General features: G+C 36.0%; 1 protein-coding gene across 2 annotated transcripts in view; it reads left to right on the top strand.

The window, feature by feature from the left end:
- DCC (DCC netrin 1 receptor) overlaps nt 1-23362 on the top strand; it is a 1070394-nt gene that overhangs the window by 911774 nt on the left and 135258 nt on the right. For both annotated transcript variants that reach the window (XM_081078113.1, XM_081078112.1), the window contains exon 16: nt 22340-22435. In XM_081078113.1, the coding sequence (XP_080934239.1) occupies nt 22340-22435 (96 nt within the window). The remainder of the gene's footprint in view (nt 1-22339; nt 22436-23362) is intronic.

The raw sequence follows: 23362 nt of genomic DNA, 5'->3' as shown, positions 1-23362 counted from the left end.
CAAAACTTGTTATTGGTTGTCTTTTTTAATGATAGCCATTCTAACAGGTGTGAGGTGATATCTCATTGTGGATTTGATTTGCATTTCCCTAATAGCTCATGAAGTAAAGCATTTTTTTTTTTTTGATATCTCTGTTGGCTATTTGTATGTCTTATTGGGAGAAGTGTCTGTTCAGGTCCTCTGCTCATTTCTTAATAGGATTGTTTTGTTATTGTTGAGTTGTATGGTTCTTTATATATTGTGGATATTAGGCCCTTCTTGGAGGCATTGTTTGCAAATATCTTCTCCCATTCGGTTGGTTTCCTCTTTGTTTTCTTGATGGTTTATAAAGTGCAGAAACTTTATAGTTTGATATACTCCCATTCATTTATTTTTAGCTTTTACTTCCCTTGCATTTGAGGTCAAATTCATAAAATCCTTTTTGAACCCAAGATCCATAGTTTAGTACCTATGTTTTATTCTATGCATTTTATTGTTTCAGGTCTCATGTTTAGATCTTTGATCTATTTGAGTTAATTTTTGTATATGGGGACAGAAAGCAGCCTAGTTTCATTCTTTTGCACATGGCTTTCCAATTTTACCAGCACCATTTATTAAAGAGGCTGTCTTTTCTCCATTGTATATCTTTGACTCCTTTGTAAAAAATTATCTGCCCATATATATGGGGATTTATTTCTGTGTTTTCAATTCTATTCCATTGGTCTGTGTATCTGTTTTTTTCTGCCAATACCATGCTGTTTTGATTATTGTCATTTTGTACTACAAGCTGAAGTCAGGGAGAGTGATACCTCCAGTCTTGTTCTTTTTTCTTAGGATTGCTTTGGCTATTCAGGGTCTTTTTTATTCCATGCAAAGCTGATCATTTTTTGTTGGATTTCTTTTAAAAATGCCATTGACATTTCGATGGCGATTCCATTAAGTCTATATGTTTTTCTTAAAAATGTCTTATAGTTTTCAGTATATATGTCCTCCACATCATTTGTTAAGTTTATCCCTAGGTGTTTAATTTTTTTGTTGCAATTACAAAAGGAATTTTTTTTTTCGTTTGTTTTTTCTGAAATTTCATAGTTAGTGTATAGGAATGCAATGGATTTTGTTACATTGATTTTGTAGGCAGCAACTTTATTGTATTCATTTATTTATATAATGTTCATTTATTATTTATATAATAGCTTTTTGGTGGCGTTTTTGGGATTTTTCTATACAAAGAATCATGCCATCTGCAAAAAGTGACAATTTAACGTCTTCATTCCCAATTTGGATGCTTTTATTTATTTTTCTTGCCTGATTGCTCTGTCTAAGACTTCCAATACTATTTAAATAACAGTGGTGTTAAGGAACAACCCTGTCTTGTTCCTGAACATAGAGCAAAAGGCTTCAGTTTTTCACCGTTAATTATATTAGCTGAGGGTTTGTCATAAATGGCCTTTATTATGTTAAGATATTTTCCTTCTATACCCATTTCAGTAAATGTTTTAATCATAAATAGGTGTTATATCTTGTCAAATTTTTTTTCTGCATCTATTGATATAATCATATGATTTTTGTCCTTTATTTTGTTTATATGTCCTTTGTCCTTTATATTTTGTTTACATTGATCAATTTGCATGTGTTGACCCATTCTGGTGCCCTTGGAATAAACCCCACTTGACCGTGATGTATAATCTTTTTAGTGTATTGTTGTATTCAATTTGCTAGAATTTTGTTTAGGAATTTTGCATCTGTATTCATCAGAGCTATTGGTCTGTAGTTTTCTTTTTCTGTATTATCCTTACCAGGTTCTGGTATCAGGATAATGTTGCCCTCTTAAAATGAGTTAGGAAGTATTGCCTGCTCTTCAATTTTTGGGAAGAGTTTGAGGATGACTCCTCTTTGAATGTTTGGTAGAATTTACCAGTGAAGCCATGTGATCCTGGACTTTTGCTTTTGGTAAGGTTGTGGATGACTGATACAATTTCCTTACTGTTGATTGGTCTATTTAGATTTTCTAGTTCTTCGTGATTCAATCTAGGAAGGCTATATGTTTCTAAGAACTTGTCCATTACTTCTAGGTTATTGAATTTGGTAGCATATAGTCTTCATTGTATTCTTGCATGATCCTTTGTATTTCTGTGATATCCGTGGTATTTCTCATCTTTCATTTCTAATTTTTTTTGTGTGACTTTTCTCTCTTTATCTTAGTGAGTCTAGCCAAGGATTTGTCGATTTTATTAATCTTTTCAAAGAACCAGCTCTTTGTTTCATATTTGATTCCACTCCCTCCTGGCTTGTAGAGTTTCTGCTGAAAAATCTCATGATAATCTAATGGGCTTTTCCTTATATGTTATTGCTATTTTTTTTACCCCCTTAGTGTCTTGAGAATTCTTTCTTTGTCATTAATTGTTGACAGCTTCAATATAATGTGCTTTGGAGAAGGCCTATTGGGATTGAGGTAATTAGGTATTCTGTTTGCTTCTTGGATTCGAGGATCCAGTTCTTTCCACAGGTTTAGGAAGTTCTCATTGAGTATTTGTTGGAATATACTCTCTGTTCCCTTCTACCTCTCTTCTTCTGGTATACCCATTATACTTATGTTGCTCTTTCTGGTAGAGTCATAAAGTTCTTGTAGAGTTCTTTCATTTCTTTTAAATCTCAAGTCTCTCTCTTCTTCCATCTGTGTCATTTCCAGATTTCTATCTTTGATATCACTGATTCTTTCCTCCATCTGTTCAGCTCTATTTCCTAAGCTGGCTATTTCATTCCTCTTTTTTTCTTTTTTTTTAATTGAGTTCTTCATCTCCAGAATTTCTGTGTTTTTTTTTCTGTTTTTAATTTCAATCTCTTTGGTAAAATATTCATTTTATTCATTTATTTTATTTCTGAGTTCATTAAATTGTCTATTTGAGTTTTCTTACATCTCATTGAGTTTTTTTCAGGACTGCCATCTTGAATTCTGTTATTTAAGTCACACATTTCCATGTCTTTAATTTCATATTCTGGAGACTTTTCATTTTCTTTCTGAGCTGCCTTGTTACCGTAGTTATTCATGGCAATTAATGAATTATTATTTCTCTTCCTGGGCATCTACAGGAATGGGTTCTGCAGGAGGTTGGTATGAAGAGGTATTTCTTTTGCTTTCCAGTAGGTATTGCTGTAATGTTTTATTTTCTCTCCCACTGCAGCCTTTTATTTTCTCTCATGCTGTAGCATTTTATTTTCTACTGTGCTATTCCGGCTTCTCACTCTGGAGGGGGAGAGGGGAGGGAGGGGAGTTCTTAGAAGGTGAGCTTCTTCTCCATGAGCAGGTCACCTGGGTCTCAGCACCCCAACACCACGATAGGATGTGGGTGGTAGAATTCTGAGCTTCTGAAACCCTAATCTTTCCCTGCAGCCTGATGTAGAGCCTGTGTGTCTCAGTGGATCTGGTTGCCTCCGCTGGGATCTGCCCAGAAAGGTAGGGGCGGGATGAGCTGTGAGAGGCAGCTGGTATGTTTGTGGCTCCAAGCAATGGCGACTTGCTTGTAGCTGTCTTGCCCCTACAGCATCTTCCCTATGAGTGGAATTAGTCTCACTGTGCATACGAGACTGCGGGATTGTGTCTCCAATGATCAGGGCTATAGATACTCTGTACTTTAATCTGACAATGCTACCATTTCTTCTGGAACCTGCTTGTAACACTGCAGGCTTGTAACACTGGTGGGGTGGGGTGGGGTGAACTCTGGGAGAGTGCAGGGAAGTCAGCCACGCTCCATTATTTATTTTCTGTTTCTACCTGGCAGTGAGGACTTAAACTGCAGTTCTCACCCAAGGTCTCTGCCCCCGAACACTGGATTTAGCTGCATTATACGGTGATCCCTTAGGCAGGACTGTGGGCCACAGGATATGCATCTGCAGTCTCAATTCTTTCCTCTCCTGAGACTGCGGTGAACTCTGTATTGCATCCTGTCGCCCGCTTCTCTGCACTTCCTCCTTCCCTCCTCCCCTCCTCCCTTGCTGCCTGATTTGCCCACCTTCAGGGATTTGGTGTGCAGCTCTCTTAGACCTGCTTGTGTGTTGCTTAGGTTATCCTTTGTTGACTTATAGCTGTTCAATTTGTTGTAACTTCCAGGGAAGATTTCAAGAAGCACTCCTCATATAGCCATTGTTGTAACATCTCTCCAAAAATACCCTAAATCTCAATCTTAATTGTTTTTTTTTCTCAACCTCCTTCTAAATTTAAAAAGTTTTCTAAACCAGGTGTCATCTGCTCTCTAAAGTATCATGACCAATATTTAAAAAGCATTTTTGTAATGAAAAGTTAAGAAAGAACTCAACACAAAAGGTAATGTTATTGGCAAAAGAATGTGTAAGAGTAATAGGGAATGATTGTGTGAAAAGGGTCTTGATAGTGAAATCAGGTGAATAAGATGGTTCTAACTTTGTAGTCAATGGCAGTCTTACGTCAATTATCCAAAGGCATTGGGTTCTTCCAGCTTATCAACCATACCTCTTGCATTAATGTCCAGAAGCAAATTAGAAACTGAATACCAATCTTGCATTCACCTCTGTCTACCTTTTCTGTAATGTGGTAAGGCCTCTGTTTTTCAGCAAGAGGCAAAAAAAAAACTTGGATGAAATACAATAAGTAATTGCACAGAGGAGTTTTTTTTTGTGTTTTTTTTTTAAGAGCAAAGCATATTTACAGCAAAGAAATCAATTTTTCCCCTAAAAAACAAACAAAAGTAGAAAAAACCCGCAAAGCCAGGAATTATACCCACAAGAATTAAAGCAAGTGATTTATCTTTATGATAATCTAATTCACAAGATTTACACACCAATTAGTCATTTCTGAGCAGAAATCAAAGAACACTATAAAATCACTGGACAAAACCGTACTTATGGAGAGGTTATAGAATTGGGGCAGAAATGTGATGATTTTCTTTTATACTTGACCCTATTCCTATCATCTTCTGCTAACATGTTATCTCATGATCATGAGTAATTCAATTTTTAATTGTTATGTTCTATTTTTTCTCAAATCTCTTGTATTATTGCCACACCATCTTTTACTATTTGAACTTGAGGTAAAACTTTATAACTGTAGGACGTGTGTTTGATGACCTACAGAAACCAGAAGCGTGGACACGTATATTTTAAATTGGAATATATTTAAGGATTTTTTGATAACAAGTAGTGTTTTCATCTCTTGGCAATAACAGTAAAAGTATCCATTGTCTCTCTTGTTGTTTTACTTGTCTGAATGGAAGAGAAAGAGTTTTGATGTTCAGAATGTCAGTGCATACTCTGCAGTGATTTTTCTGTTGTTGGTCAAGTTACCTTGTCTTTGTGTCCTGGTTTTCTCAGTCTGTCAAATGAACATAACCAGCACTCCTGGCATTCGTGTGGGAGGAGAAAACAGCCTGTCAGCTTGGTGGAGGATGATGTTATTTTTGAAACAAGTATCCTGTATCTTCAGGAAACAAAATCTGGTTTAAGCTTTTATTTCTCTTTTCTGAATAGGCTATTATTATAAAGATCTGAAATGCTTTTTATGTGAAGACTATACTTTAATTGTCTGTGACCTATGTTTTATGTTAAACTTTGAGGAGAAAACAAAAGGAAAACTAATTTTAATAGTGTTCAATAAAACAAACAGATATTATTGCTTTTGTTCTATATGATAAACACTTAGGAAACTCACTTAGTATGTACATTACATTATGCACCCCATAATAATGGCATAAATAACATTTATTGAGTACTTACTGTGTGCCGAGCTCTGTATATTTTATTAGTCATCTCACTTGGTCATCATAGTTATAAGAGGACAGAGCTCTAACTGATGCCATCCTACACATGGGTGAACAAAGCTAGATAAATTTTAAGAAGGCTAAGAAGCTTAAATGAATTAACGAGGAAGTGACAGAACGAGGACTCGAACTGCCTGACTCAAAAGCATTTCTTCACCTCTGTGCTGTAGTACAATAGCTTAACTACCCTCCATAAGCTATCTTATGAAAGTCAAGTGCAGCTTTGGAATATATCTAGCAAATAAAGCCAATCACTCTGAAATACTAGAGTAATTTGCTGAAGTCGAAATCATTTATCTACCAGCATTCAGCACCTGAAGAACTCTTCAGGAGTTTTTTTTCATGAAAACTATAGAAGTTTGAAAGTCTACGTTTTTTCCCAACCTCTCTCTCTCTCTCTCTCTCTCTCTTTCTCTCTCTCTCCCTTTGTCTCTCTCTCTCTCTCTCTCCCTCTCTCTCTCTCTCTCTCTCTCTCTCTCTCTCTCTACCCCCCGCCCCAAACACACATACACACATATACACTCTCACATACACATATTAGGTCTTTTTATGCTTCTTTGTCCACTGTTTTTCTTACTTTTCAACTAAAGTTTCCCAGCTCAGCCATGCAGAGTTGTCCATAATATACAGAGAATGAGTATGATTTATATTCTATTTAAAATGCATATTAAGTTGAATAATGATGACTCTTACAATAACTTCAAAGTAGAACAACTTGTTTTCTCTAAAGACAAGTTGTTCCATATCTAAATCTAGCCCTCAATGTTTTGCCTGGTTTCTCTGAGAGTGAGCAGACTAGGTTTAGATATTATTATCAATGAGATACATATTAGAGGTGCAAATATCATAATAAATAAGTTGTTCAAGATCATTAACATTATAATAACAACCATATAGAATTACTTGGGTAAGTCTATTTGGCTAATTAGACAGAGTTATTGGAGCATTAGTGTGTTTAGAGTTTAATGCTATAAATCAGCAATTCAATCAACATATATCAAGTGCCAAAGAGAGAGACAATGTTGCCAATTATAGCTGAGTAGAGAGAACACTAGACTTGGAATCAGAGACATAATTTAGAATCACACCCTTGTTTTCATTATCTGGAAGACCATTGACAAATAATTAAACCTCTCGAATCCTTAGTTTCCACATCACCAAAATAGAGATAAGATTACAGATTTTTTTGAGGTTATTGGGAAGATTAAAGATGTAAACCATATAAAACCACTTAAATATTTTTATACAGTTTTTGCTTTTTTTTCATAATTATAGAGAAATGATCCCTATTTCCTTACAGAAGCATAGCTGCAAAGCTGGCTGAAAATGTAACCTTTATTTTGTCAGGACATAGGCTCAGCAGATGTTCATGGATTTTCTTATTGAGGAAGAACTGGAGAATGGACAGAGGGAGAACATTGTATTAACAGGGTTTTCCAGATAAACAGAACTTATAGGAGATATTACATATATATAATCATTATACATATAAATATAAAAACATACATATATGTTTTATAAATATAAAAACATATATACATATATATATATATATATATATATATATATATATATATATATATATATATATATAATCATTATAGGTATAAAATCATTATATATATAAAATGCCTGACTCAAAAGCATTATATGTACATATATGCAAGCTAGAGACCTGGGAAAGCCAGTGGTATAATATAGTCCAAGTTCGTAGGCCTAATAATCAGGGAGATGATGGTGTAAATCCCAGTCCAGGGGCAGGAGAAGATGAAACGAAATGTCCCAGCTCATGAAGTAAAGTCGGGGGCAAAAGAGTGCATTCCTTTTTCCTCTACCTTTGGTTCTATTCAGGTCCTCAATGGATCGGGTAGAGTAATCTGCTTTACCCAGTCCACATATTCAAACTAATGTCATCCAGAAACACCCTCAGAGACACACCCAAAATTAATGTTTAATCTGGATACCCTGTGGCCAGTCAAGTTCACATGTAAAATTAACCGTCACAAACACTAAGGGTTTCTCCTACTATATCTACCATATTACAAAATGCAAAGTGACTTGGAGAATTCAAAAATCCCAACCATTATGAAATATTTCCACATAAATAAAACAAATGAAAAAAAATAGATGAGATGATTTTGGGGTGTGGGGGAAATATTTTTATATTTGTTACAGTTGTTTCCTATCCCTCTTTTTTTCATATATATGTAAATAATGTCACAACATCTCAAGTTTTCCAGTTTCATCATTTGCCAACTTAATTTCCCACACACATTATTTCGTAAACTTAAAATTTGTAAATATTAGACATAGTCTTCAAACTCTTGTACGGTTCCCCCCCACACACACACACACACACGATGACGTTTCTTACATTGGTAGAAATTTGTCCTATGTTAAATATTCAGAAAACTCTCTCTGAATTCTACCTTCAAGGATAAAGAAAAAGCAGCAAACTTCATTTCCTTAGTGAGAATCAATACTCACACCCTTGGATGGGTGCCCACTTAGTCCATTTCCAGACTTAACAGTTTTTTAAGGGATCCGTTCTGAAATCCTTTTAGATGACAGGTAAAGGATGAGACCAGAAATATGTGAGTGTTCTAGTATTATTGAGCATTAGTTAAAATATCCATTAATCAGGTGTTAACATTATTCTTTATAATCATAAGCAAAAAGGCAGCCCCATGGAATGAGCCTTCTTGTTAGAATTATTCATTTGAGAATCAGTCAGCCACAGAGTTCTCTGACATCCAAAAGGCTGAGAGAACAGTGGGGATCATTCAGGAAATTTATGAGACCAACATGAGTATCTTTCACGTTCTACAAAAGAAATACAACAAACCCTTTGCTGACAAAGCTGTAATCATTACAGATTTTATATTCCAGTTTACGGAAGAAGAGCTTCTCTCAAGCATATGACTAGTTTTTATCATTGAAACTTATTTGCAGGAGAATCACTTAGGAGAAAAACTTGAAACAGATATGGAGTGAATCCTGACTCTACCAGCTATCAGCTGTTTGACCTTGGCAAAGATATTTTAATCTTTTTGAATGTCTATTTCTTTTTTACTTTTAAATCCCTTCATTTAGCTGGTCATTTTTTCATTCAATAAATTATTTTTAAGTTTTTGCTACATGCCAGAAACGATGGTAGGCACTGGGAGTACAAAAAAGAAAGAAAAACGGCACCTGCCTTTAAAGTAAATGAGGATGCTCATATTTATGGATAGTGTGTGCATTAAAGGAGAGAGCGTGTAAAAAATAATTATCACTGTTCTGAAACATCCTCATAATTATTCTCTTTTGGAGAGAACTTTCCATGGATTGTCTCTTCTGGTTCCTTCCAAAGGCAGTGCCTTTAATAGTAGATTTTAGCAAGACACAAGGACACCAAACTAAATGCAAGTTTTATTGACGGTTGTGGATTGCTGTGTGACTAAGTTCTGGTCAGTGAAGATAAGTAAATGTGACAGTGCCATTCTGAGGCTTTGCCACTCCCAGAATGCATGAGCACACGTGAACACTCAGGCCATTCTTGCTAGCTGGGAGATGACATGGAATTAGACCCAGAGCTGGAAGTCACAGAAATTGACAAAACCAGATGGCCAATGCTGGACTGGTCACTTTTAAACTGTCGATTTTACTTTACTTAAGCTGCTTCATTTTAATGTTTCCTTATTAGAGCAGCTTGGTCTGTATCATCTTAATACAATATATTTGTGATAAATACAGTTCATACCATATTTATTGTCTTGAGTCCTGGAAAGGACATCACTTGTTAACATTCATCACTGAAAAATATTTTTGACTCATCTTTGAAACTACTGTATTATTTAAATATCTCTCTAATTATACTTCCCTACTTTGTTATTTTTTGCTTTGAGTCAAGTTATCTTATAATAATTACAGTGCTGGAAAAATTGCTTACACTCACAAAGGAGAAAAAAAATCTTTGTTGATAGCCCTCCTACTTCAAGTAATGCCTAATAAAACAAAATTCTTGAACAACAAAAGAATTAGAACGCTTTATTTAGGATTTGAACTATTTATTATGTTTTTACAGTGTTTTTAAAGTTCTTCAGTCTTAGAGCACAGAAGTAGCTTTGATATTTGACAAAGTCTAGAAATGTATTTAGAAAAGTCCTATTTCTGAGTTAATTTTCAACTTTATCTTTGCCCTTTCTGGAACACGTAAAGAGTTTGGAAATATAATGAGTTAAAGTGAACATAACATAAAACAAGAATATTCCTTAGAGTAGAATATAATGGTAGGAGCACATGTAGAGCACAGTATGATGCTTGGCCAACAGAATAAAATGTATAGAAACAAGTGAGCGCTGCCCCATCTAAATGTTTCTTGAAGAAGTTAAACACATATTCCAGTGCTTCTGCTGGAAATCTTTGTTGGGAAAGGCTTTTGTTTTACAGAGTACAGCATATATTTTTTATTTCCTTCATCGATAGAAATTTTTATTGATTTGATTTAATAAAACAACCAACAGTAATTCAAGGCCAAATCTTACAAATAACATGAACAACAAATTATAAACCAACATTCCAGGTCCAAAAAAAAAAAAAAAGGTCTGAAAAATGGTGAGATTATCTTTCTACTTGCAGTTTGTTTAGTTTTGTTTCTCCTTTAAATTATATATTCAAAATAGCCGCAAGCAAACACCAGAGACACCTCTTGCCTTGTAAATTATTCCAGGGCTAGGTCATCTAGTGAGAAGTATGATTTCAGTCCAGAATTGCAAAGAGAGTGAGGCCAGTTAGTGTCAGGAGAGAGTGTGGCTTAGTGGGAAGAACGAACGATTGTATTTCTTTGCATAATCCACAGAGTGAAACGCATGACCATTCTCCATGTTACTGCAGAAGCACAGCAGTGGTGAAGTAAAAATGCTTTTGCGCATAACTACAAGCTGGTGATAGTTCCTATAGGCATTCAAAAGACAGAATAGGTATCAAAGAGAAAGTCCCTCCCACCAGGAAAAAGTAAACCAAACCTTTATTAAATCTATAATAAATAGGTATCAGAGGTCAACATAGATAATAATAATAAAACAAATACCATTTATTAAATGTCGACCCAGTATGTAGTTATTGCAAAATATAATAATAATATATATGTATCTTAAATAAATGTGTTGCAATTTACATTCACAGATTTTTTTTAAAAAGACAAAGATGGAGCTTAGAAAAGTGAAGAAAATAGCTCAAGAATGTATATGTTTTAAGTAGGCAAACTCATTTCTAACTTAGGTGTGTCTAATCGCAGTGCTGTGGCCTTTCCACTCCAAATTCTTATAGAATTTTTATCTCCTTGCGGTAAAATCTGGCCCGGAGAGAAGTACTCTGTCTTTCTGAGCCTCACTCTTAATTGCTCAGGGATTCTTCCTGAAAGCCAAGGCCCCTGTGAATTCAGTGAGCTCACACCCCAGCAGTGTTTCAGGTTTGTAGCCCCTCTTGAGTGTATATTTCTAAATGTTCTTCCACTGCCTACGTACATCCCTTCTTCCCGGTTCTCACTAAACAAAATGCTGAAGTAAGGTCAGCCTGACTCGTGATGTCTCTCCACAACTGGATAAGCTGTTATTTACCATTTGCCTTTGCTTACATTCTTTCAGCAGAATCTTCCAAACATACAGCTGCCTTACATCCAGATCAATTTAAAGCAATCATGTATACAAAGCTGTCTCTTGAAACCCAAATAAATATATACCAGTAATATTATAATTACATATATTTCCTGGGACCAACAAGTCTATTTCGATTCTCATTTCACTGACTTCTGATATTGACAGCATTTTTTACTTTTCCCTTACATTCACTATTACTATTCATGTATTCATGTTGACATTTGGTTGATTCTTGACTCAGCTCGTTCTAAGTCCATTTGATTTTGTCTAATTTTTTTCCTCTCCGTCTCCTCCCCACTTGCCCCAAGACAACCTGAGTTTGTTAGTAGGTTGTTACCAGTTGATTTTCTTGAGAACTTAGGTCAAAAGCTATATTTGTTTATGAACAAATGGCCTAATGTGATATTCCTTGTACCATTTGTTATTGGTAGTTATTATTTTTACCAGGTCTTTATTCTTACCTAATTATTCCAGCTTCATTTCTTCATGTTTTATTAAAGCATAAGGTTAAAAATGACTTCAATTTTACAGCCACCTTAGTATTATCATTAATTTAATATCCCTTTCCATTATTAACAAAGTTGTTTTTCATCTAGACATATTTTCTTCAGTTGAGTATATATTCAAATGAGCAAGAAATCCAAGTTTTAGAGCACAAAATTGAAAACCATGACTACTCAAAGTCTTATCATTTGAGGCAATTTTATCACCATGAGGATAGAAATTAAAATGTGTAGAAGAAATTGAATCAGATACAAGACAAGTACTTTGTTTTTTACCTTCAAATGTGACATGTATATAGTCAACTTACTAAATTATACTTCAGCCCAGGCTGTAAAATCATAGTATGTGCCATAGTGAGTTATTTCACATTTGAAAAGAAAAATAGCAGCAGGAACCCTCACATTGAATCCATTCAATCTGTCCTTGGCATTGTCCATAAGACTTTAGCACTATGACAACACTCTCAGAGAGGATGGTAAACAGCTTCCATGTAAGTATGCTGTCCTACATGGAAGCCACTGTCCAAACCTGGCTATTTAAACTGAAATTAATTAAAATTAAATAAAATGGAAAAAAATCAGTTTTTCAGTCATACTACTCACAGTTTCAGTTCTTGGTCATACTCGATAGCATATGTATGGAACATTTATATCATCCCACAAAGTGCCAGAGATCAACACTGTTTTATAGTACTTAGTGGGTTACATTAAATGGGACTTAGTCTGACGATAATAAAGAAAGTAGAAGCAAGAGTACATAGAGAAATGATAATGAGGATTTAAGTAAATAAGTAAATAAGCACATATATGCGTGCAGGCTGCATGTCACTTGAGTGATTGAATATCATCTATTTGGCATATTGCGTAATGAAAGATCAACAATCAGAATGAAAGACATTGCCCAGCTGAGGGCAGGACCCTGAGTGAACATAGAAGCTGACAGACCGAGCCGGCTACTTTGATACACACACATCTCAGACACTTGTTGAGTAAAAAAGCAAAATCGAAGTATAAAATAATAGTCGCCATGACATGTACTGGTACACCATGATGTTAGGAGAAAATTAAATGGCATTTACATGGTGTCGATATACGTTACTAAAAAGTAAAAAATGCAATTTTGGCTGTTCTTAAAGTGAGGCATGGTGGACAACCAAAATTATTTGTTTTGTGGCTTTATTTCTACTTTTACACTTTGAGAGTGTAAACCATCTGGCACCTCTTGCCCATTCTATCTTCTTCAGTCCTTATTCTTCACTGACCCATCGGGGGACTCCCAAGTAGGACAGATCTGGCTTTGAATTTGTGCACTACTAACTAGTGAGCTCTATGGCCATCAGTAAGTCTGCATTTTCTCACCCCTGAAGTGGGGATAATCACTGTACCCAGTTCTTAGAGTCCCTCCAAAGATAAGCATGATAAAGCGTGGCAGCGTTTGGTGTCTGGTACAGCAAGTGTCCTTAAACAAGGACTCCAGGCATTATGCTGACTTCTGCTCTCTTTCCTTAGCACCTCTGTACTCATAGGCTTCTGATTCTTCCTCTTCATTTCTTCCGTTTTCCATTCTCTTCTTCTTCCTTGTTTCCTTTCTCTATTCCAGAAACCCAAAGGTATGAATGGAGATTAAGGAAGGGGGTGAGCCCAGGAAGTAAAGAAAAAGGAGAAGGGAAGTAGGACGAGGGGAAGGGAAAGGGGGCATTTTTAAAAAGGAAAGACACACTTCCACTTTTAGTTCCTAACCAAAGCATTTTATTTTATTCTTTTATCTCTATGCTTGGGTGTCAGTTTGGCTGGCTTTTTAAACCAAATTAATGACTCTTTGATTGGATTAACTAAGTGAATGGTGTTTGTGTTTCACGTTAATTTAATTCTCAGGTGGTCATACAGTATTTCCACTTTTTCTTTTATTTAATTCAATTATTTTTTCTTTGAGAAATGTGAACAAGAAGAGAAAACCCTGTATGCTTGGTTATATTGCCTCTGGTAATTTCCTTATGTAAAGCTTTGCTGAGAAATCATTTTATTAAGTGCTGCATTGGTAAGCTTGCAGTGTTCCATAGTCGAAGTGTTTACTCAGTCATTTCTCTGATGCTGAGGGCTCTCTGGCAAAGCGTACCTCACTGCCTGAAGCAGGTGAGGTATATTTCTTCTGCTCTAATGAGTGACCAAAGGCTGCTCTACAGAATGTTCCAGAGAAAACCTCAATCTTCTAGTCCTGGCACTATAAAGGAGCAAACCCAAGCACATGACAGACACCCAGCCCAGCTTGTGTCTTGTCTGGCAGAGAAAATTATACCCAGACCTCAGTGCCTCCATTTCTAAAATGGGCCTGGGCATCCCTGCCCTACCTACTTTGTAATACCACTGAAATAAGTGATGAAAAATCTCATGATCACACTCAAAATCTAGGAGTCATTCTTGATTTTTTCCCTCTCCCCATTGTCCCTCCAAATATATGTACAAATTAGGTTGCTCACCCATCCTTTGCTCTTCAATTGCTCTATGCCACCTCAGTCCAGGCCCTTGAGATCTTTGCCTGGGCAATTGCAATAGCCTCTGTCGTATACCCATGTTCAACATCTTTTCCATCTTTCCTGGACTACATAGTTGTGAGGAATTAATTTCCCAAAAGGCACAATTCAAACTTGTCCAAATTGTCCTTCTACTCACCATCTCTTATTCAATAAAAGGCAAGTAGTACAGAGGATAAAAGGCTGAACTTTGGAATTAGAATTCTTCCAAGAGGGAGATGATCATTCATTCATTCAGCACATGTGTCTTGCCTACTTACTGTCTGCCAGACACTGGATTAAGGTGAGGATTAAATACGGGCGTGAGGTCATTAACCAAGTGCCTAACTAGGCTCCCAACAAATGTTACTAACAGGAGGAGACGGAAGAAAGGGAGGAGAAGTTGTCGTTGTTCTTAAGTTCTGATCCTAATATGTATGATGGATGCTGCAGCCACTTTGAGCTGCTCCTTTGCATTTGCTTATTCCAGTTTTTCTCTTCAACCTTTCTTCATCCAAAGACTCAACAAAACTGCCATCTTTTCCACATAGCCTCTCGGATTCCAGAACACTTTGCTCTGATTTTTTTTTTTTAATCCCAACACAGTTTCTTCATTAAAAGAGTCATCAAGGCAAATAAGGCTTCTTTGAAAAATCCTTACATACCCTAGAAAACCTATATCCACGTGTTATATACAGAAGGTGCTCGATGATAATTGATGAGTGAATAAACAAATGAAGAATGATTGAATCTGACTGTTCGAGTGAGAGGGGGAAATGTGGCACAATCTCTTTGGATTCATTTTTCATGAACCTGTATGTATCACAATGTGCAATTTGGGGTCAAGAAATTTGAGTTCTATGTTCAGATTGATTAGGGGCTTCCTATTTAACCATTACTAAGTAATTTAGCTTTTCTGGTCTCATGCATTCATCAATTAACTCAGTATTTGTTAAGCACCTTTTATCTGCCAAGCACTGAAACATTTCTTATAAAGTTTATGTTTACCTGATTTCCCTCCTGGTGATGTATTTTGGTAGATTAAAGACAATTTACCTGTTCTTTGGACTCAAAAACCTCCTCACACAGACTAGCTCAGTATCTGAAACCTCAAGACTGGTTAATTAGCAACGCATGTTGTAATCTGACCATTCTTTGGATACTGTTTCTAGAAAAGAAAAAGGGGAACAAAAGAAGTAAAGGTGCTAGTTAGAGACAATTTACCTGTTCTTTGGACTCAAAAACCTCCTCACACAGACTAGCTCAGTATCTGAAACCTCAAGACTGGTTAATTAGCAACGCATGTTGTAATCTGACCATTCTTTGGATACTGTTTCTAGAAAAGAAAAAAGGGAACAAAAGAAGTAAAGGTGCGAGTTAGATTAACTATTAATTAAATTTTTAAAGGAGTACATGTAATAAGGTCAAATCAAATATTGAACATATTACATAAATCACATCTTTCTCAAGTATGAATTGCTCATCCTTTTTGGAGATCAATGCAATCAACTGTATTTGTTATATACCCATTACACTTAATTAAACGGTTTAGGTCCAATGGGTCAAAGGTGTCCAGTAATATGTGACATCTAACAGCGATCCAGTGGCCTCTACTCTGGGCATTCAGTATCCTTGGTTCATTGCGGTGAGCAGGCGTCTGCATTAGGGAAACAGCCACCACTCTAATTTTCTCTAATTGACTGGTTGGCAATGCTAACAGAGAGGGCAAAGATGCAGGGACATGGAAACTAGGCCTGACAAGCCCTTGGCATGGACAGGGCCACTGAGTGAATAAAAGACTATAGGCTGTCAATCTGGTACATGCCAGTGGCATTTAATTCACACAAAATATTAATTAAAAATAATGATTTTTTTTTTGTCTTCTCACTGGCTTGTATTACCCAGTACGGCATCTTGGCCTAACCCCCAGGAGCTACCTGCATGTTCTCTTGATTCAGTCCCACTGCCCCAGAGAGCCACATTCATCTCAGTACCTTCAGGCAAGCCTCGACAAAAGCTCTTAGAATAGTGGGTCTCTCACCTATCAAGTCTCTGGGGAAGGAGAACCCAATATTCTCCCTATTACTCATCCCTTGTCTTTACAGCCTATATAATCAATAAATGTGTGTTCCCTTTTATCCCAACCACAAAGGAGATACTGGCCAGGAACCATCTATTTTTGGATGTTAAAAGAATTAATAAGTATTTCTTTAGCCTCCTTTATCCCCATCCAATGTATTATAAAAGAGAGGTTAACCAAAGAATGATGAAAATCTGATCAATACTTTGAAATCTGTAGAATCACTCAGAATATCCATAATTAAAAATAATACCCATGGACATCCACGAAAACAAAATTATTTCAATTTGATTCATCCACAGTGAATTCAAATGAGAAAATACTGCTGTACTTTATTTTTCAGAGGCAATTGATATTTTCAAGCCTAAATATCTGCAACATTTCAGCAAATCCAAAAAGTAAATTTACTGTCATAATTGTCATTAAGCGTATTCCTGAACAATGGAGTCTGGCCATAATTAATGATTAATTCATTTGGAATTCATTATGCTAATATTAAATGTGTTTAACTCATTTGATGCTTCTATAGAGGGAGCAATTCTAGGCAATTCTTTTGTGATTTACTGGTTTTAAAGTTTAAGTGCTCTGAGCATGTGCGGGAAAATAGCTCCACATTGCCCTCTAGTGGTGAACTAGTAAGTTACACTCTTCTTTTATATGGGTAGAAAACTCTCCTTTGCTTCCCACAGAATCTTTCCCCTCAATACACACTCAAACGAGATGCTTCAATCGCAATATAAAAGGGAATCAAAGCAATATTGTCCACTGCTCACTATTAACCAATAATTAACTATTTTTTTTTTGGTTGTTGTTCAAGCTGATGCATTTTTGGATCGAGCTTCATTGGGTCATGAAAAGATTCTATTGCTTTCTCAGTCAATCCAGATGCAGTTTGACAAAAGCACTCTACTGAAGCCAGAAAGAGCCCCAAATATGTTAGTAAGTAGGTACAGTCTGAAGAGCAGAAAGAAAAGCTTGGAAAAGCTACACAAAAGGGATTATGGAGTTGTCCCAGGCCTTTTTTTTCCCCCTAGGTATTTCTGTGTTACGTTAGAAAAAGTGAACTCACGTGAACCTCAAATTACTAACTGACAAACTGGACCAAAAGGTCTCCGAGACCCCTAGCTCTATGAGATATTCTTATACCAGTTACAACTCCATAGCAAATCTGGTTACCTTTCCTAAGGCTATACCATTACCACTTTTTATTTAAATTTAGGGTTGATCTTTCCTAAGGGGTCCACAGCATAGTTGGGACTTGTGGAATTTAGTGATTAGTATAATTCATTAACCCAACAGCTAATAAATGATAAAACTCCAGAGTCTTTGCTGGCGTACCCTACACCATGACGTGACATCAGGTAGAAGAAGCTGCCGTTACTCAGATGGCTACAGACTTGATGGGTCTCAACATTAGCAAGAGTCAGTATTGAAATGATGATTACCTCGCATTCACTGTAGGGGAGAGATTGAGAAATGATCTATATTGCTCAGGAGCCAGATAGCAGATAGATGAGGTGCACATGTTGTCCTAATTCCAAGTGAGATAAAACTTCAAACGAGTAAAATGAGAATAAATTAGTTAAGGTACTTGCTTTGCTTTTAAATGAAAAATCTTATGCATGCCAAAAGACTGAAAGCCAATAGTGCAGAAATGCTGGAGACTTGTACAGAGTATATTGTCTAAGGAAGTATAAACTGGACGGCTGGGAGGTGGGGACGGGAGAATGCAGGAATTCAGTGTCGGACAGACCATGCTGGCCACCTATAATCTTCAACGAGTAACTCTGAGGTGGTTCTGTTCTGTCGATGAATTACTGTCTAGCATCCTTTCTGCCCTATTGTCTCACACACTGTGGCCAGATACCGCTGTCTATCTCTCTCTCTCCCTCCTGCTCTGTTTCTTAGATTTAAAAACAAAAACCAAACCAAACAAACAAAATTGAAACCCTAACTCCTAAGCATGTGATTTTGGAAATCTTGATATCTCTCTCACTCCCCTGATAAACAAACATATAGATAAATGCATAAATATAGTATATGTATATTAGATGAAACCAAATGTATTTGATCCACAAAAAGACAATTTTATGGATCAAATGGTTCAAACCTAATGTAAATGTTTTACAATGTAGTTATTTAGATAAATCATATGCTTGAAATCAAGCTTAGTCTCTACTCCAATACTGTAAAAGATATTTTTCCTAGTAGATAAGTATTTTGCTGACCTCCCTAACTGTATTTTCGACATTTCCCATCTTTATTCCTGAGATGTTTTCTACCTCCTATCATTCTTCTACCTTTAAATTCTACTCATGCTTTCTAGGCCTGGTTCCAAGTCCATACCTGCCAAGAAGTTTTTGATGACCCAATCCCTCACTAATTTTTTCAGGCCTCTCAGCTCGTATAGCATTCATAAGTTGTGTCACACACTTTACTCCTTAATTCTATACAATCTTTCATTGTTTTCTCTGCCCAGAATTATGATTGTAACCTGACAACAGAGCTCTACCTTTTACAAATATTCTTGGATCTCCAAGACCATATAACACTTGTTGACTGATTGCTTTCTTATTAATAAATTAGGATGACAACAAAAAATAATAAATAAATATCTCCTTTTACAGGGGAAGCAGTTCACTGAATAGAAATCTTTGACTACACTAATGCAACTTTATTCTTCTTGCTATACTGTGGCTCTTGTGTCATCATGGTTTGAAATGTCAATATCTTTAACCCTAATATTTAGATCACATAAAAATTTCGCGAAGAAAAATCAATCCATTCAATTTTCAAAGAATTCACTCATTTTAAAAGCTTTTTTTGTGTGAAATAAAACTCAGATACAGAAAACCACATGCACCAAATGTATAGCTAAATGAATTATTATAAGTTTGAATTGTACTTTTTTTTCCCTCTAGTTCTTGCAAACAGGTATTTGGATCTAGAGGCTTGATTGGAATGAGTAGGTTTGATCTTTTCGGCAAGACTCTAGTGGGTAGTGTGCTTTTTGACTAGGAGGTACCTAATGTCTAGATGTCTCTATTTTATCTTAGCAATTATGAATGCTTAATATCTAGATCCATTTGTTCATTGGGGCTACAAAACAGCCTTATTTGAATTCTATCATTGTTTTATTGTCAGTTAGAATAATATAAGGAGATGCTTCCCCCTCTTACATGGTTGGTTACACAATGGTAGAGTTTATTTAAGAAAGACATAAATATCGGATTCTTTGCCCAGTAGTCAAGATAATAATTTGGTTTTCTATCAACCTCAGAAGTGATCAACTCTTATTATTCTTTGAAATATGGTTATGAATTTGTGCATTCATGTACATTTGTTGGCTTTCAATTTATTGAAACTTTTATCTTTATCGAAGCTCAGATTGTCCTCATCTTTGGTACGTGTGAGCCCTCTTCCATTTGATTCCTGAATCCATTTGAGATGATTCTTTTGGTCTTTGGTTGTTTCCTTTTTATCCAGTATGTCAAGAAGTTTCAGGCTTAATTGGTATGAGCTTGAATCATCTCAGACCAGAACCAACCTGTTCTCCAACAGGCTCTCATTTCTGGCACTGAAAAATATTTTTTCAAAGTCCCAGTCTGGGTGCCAGGGATGCTGTTGTTTTTGAGTTAATGTTTCTAGACTTTTTCAGTGGACAGAACTAGAACAGAGATAAAAATACCCTTTAAGCTTAAACTGGTTTTTCTAATTAAATTTTAGGAACACAATACTTAACCTCTTCTATTTTTAAATCTGTATGTTCTTTTGTCCACACCAAGAATATGGCTGTCAAGGATACACGGAATGACAGAGTAGAATTTCTTATGATTACTCGTTTGTTTTATCTCGCACTACATTAGTCTCAGAATAACACTAATAGTACTATCACCATCAATAATAATTATTGAAACATTTGTATATACTACCCCTATTTTCTCTTAATTTTGTCTTATGATCATGGTATACCTACACTATCAGAATATGCAGCCTTGCAAAATAAAATATCTCCCTTTCAGTACTCACTTACCCTTACTTGATTCAAATTATTGTTCAGCAGTTAGTTCAGTATCTCCCCTGGTCATTTTGTATGTCTAAAGCTTATTTTTCTAGTAGTTCTCTGGATCAGGGGAACAATATCCCTGATTAAGTAATCTCTGATTAAGTTGGTAACAGTTTGGATTTCCCCTTTATATTTAAAGTTAACGTTCATTGACTATAGAATCCTCGAATCACGTTTTTCTACCTTGAGTATCTCAAATCAGTTACTTCAATTTCTTCTGGCATAAAATGTTGCTGTCAAAAGTCTGATAATTATATAGCGTTCCCCCTTGTAAGTTATGTATTCTTTCTGACCTGATGCCTAGAAGATTTTGTTAAGTAAGCAAAAATTTCTTGAATTACTTTTTTTAGTATTTGTTTTGTTCCCTTTCTTTGGTATTTTCCCTCAAAGACAACTATTACTTGAATGTTAAATCTTCTGTAATATTTGTCACTTTCTCCCAAATTCTTTTTATTCCTTCATAATTTCTGTTTTGTTTTTGTTTTCTTCTGTTTGTTTGCTCATGTCGATACCCTTCATTTCTAAAATTATTCTTACATTTACATATAATTCTTTCTTGAGACTGCCACTTCAGTTCTGAGTTATTTCTAATTCTAGTTTATGTTACTCCTGCATTTCTGGCATTTTATTTTCTTAATATCAGCTCATTTTGAAATAGTAAGTGGCAGGTTTGATCTATTTTTCTTGTGTATCTTTGATCGTGTGTGAGTGTGTGTGTGTGTGTGTGTGTGTGTACATACTTGTCTATAGGAGCGATATACTCATTTTATTTTGTAAGGAATTTAACCTCAACAGACTTTTGTTGCTTTCTTTCATTTGATTTGTTTTTCTGCATTCCCAGAAGTTCAAATCATCTTGCTAAAGGCGCAGAGCTCCATCTCCTGTTGTTTTTCCTTAGACCAGGGTTATGTCTTAGCAAACTACAGACTGTGCATCAAATCTGGTACAGGTCCTGCTTTTGTTTGGGCCCCAATGAACTAAGAATGCTTTTTATATTTCTAAAGTATTCGACACAAACCAAACACAAACAAAAATTCACCTATGTGACAGAGGCAAAGTGGTCTACAAAGCATTTACAGTCTGGGCCATTTACAGAAAAGTTGGCCAACTCCAATCTACACTAAAACCTATGGCCGCTTGCTTTCTAAGTTTCCGTAGCTATTCCTCTCTCCTACTTTTATCTGGACTTTTTCTTCCCTTCATTTCTGTTGCTTCTGTTAGGCTTAAATTTTAAACTTATTCTCAGTAGTTTGTCCCCAATGTGAGCCCTGACCTGGAGACTTTGCAGGTTAATTTTGAATATTACATTTACTGTCCTCAAACTAGTCTGCTACACTTGGTAGCATTACTTGATAATTTGTTTAGAATTACTTGCTAATTCCTTTAGAATTACCACGTTCTCATATTTGATGCTTCTCTGTGATTTTCCTCACACATGGTGATGACATGCAGGTCCTAAGGGTGTTGGTGGTTTGTCTGCATGCACAGTATTGCAGGGTTTGAGGGTACCCCTCAGCCCCTAGTTTTGTTGCAACAGATCAAAGGCTTTTGTTCTATCTAGGCATTCAGTCTCTTTTATGTGCAGATTCAGGAAGCTGAAAAAAGCATTATTATCACTACTGCTACCTTCTTCCCAGAATCAAACTCACTTATTTTTAAACCACAGTTTATTTAAAAGATTATATTAAATTCAATTTCAAGAAAATGTTTATCCTGAGTATTTCAGTACACTAAATAAATCACCATGTTCATATCCTTCTATTTCTCCTCCAGAGTCAAGTTCCCATTATGTAATCTCCCTAAAAGCTTTCAATAATGCAGGAGAAGGAGTTCCTCTTTATGAAAGTGCCACCACCAGATCTATAACAGGTAAGCTAAAATAGGTCATCCTGTTGTGACAGGTAGTCAGTGTTTGAGTTATGGTAGGGGGGGAAAAAAAACTAAAGCAAAAAAATATATACAAGTTAAAAATGTATGTAGTCGTGTTCTGAATCTTATATGTGTATACACACACACACACACACACACACACACACAAATGATTTTTTTTGGTTTCAAAATGAAGTGAGAGAAATTCTGACTATAGCTTAGTACAGGGACTTAGAGAAAGAGAGCTATCATTCTCTCTCATTCTCCAGGTAACTTCATATTTTAGTGACCTGATATCATTCTTCATTCTCTTGGGCAGCTGGTCTCCAATCAGTTAAATTTGGCAGGAGGGTCTCTGCACAATGCTGCCAAATTCCCAAAGAGACACTTGCTTCTCTGCAGAGGGTCCTTCTAGCTAATAGGACAACACTGAACTACCCTCCTGGGGTTGGCTTGGACTGTGCCCAGCCACACAAGTGGCTTCTTCCTGAACTGGAACTACAGGTCACCCCAACAATGTCCAGGCCTCTGGACATTAAAAGGATTGGTTGCTTTGAGGGATTATTTCCTCTGGGAATTCTTAATGTGAGTTGGATTGTAAAGGCAGCACATAAGGAAAAAAAATGGGTTCAAGGAACTGAGAATGAGATGGGTAAGTGAGTTCCAAGCCATTTAGGGAGACTATTTGTGAGCAAGGCTGGTCTTACTCAAATATAGAGTAAGTGATGCCTCTGTGGGTCTGTTCAGAGTTACTGGAAAGTCATATGATCACCCCCAATAGTCTTATGTCTGAAATCTGAAAGTGAAACCCAAGATTTCCATCTCTTTAGTGAATATTTTGATTCTAATCACTCAAAACCCATAACTTATCAGCTATTTTTACCTTAATGAGAATAAAGGATCTAAGAGCAGGATTTGATAGCAAGA

This window comes from Rhinolophus hipposideros (genome assembly GCF_964194185.1).
Source record: "Rhinolophus hipposideros genome assembly, chromosome: 17".
NCBI lineage: Eukaryota > Metazoa > Chordata > Mammalia > Chiroptera > Rhinolophidae > Rhinolophus > Rhinolophus hipposideros.
The sequence above is the reverse complement of the archived record's forward strand: the minus strand, read 5'-3'. Positions and strand labels throughout refer to the sequence as shown.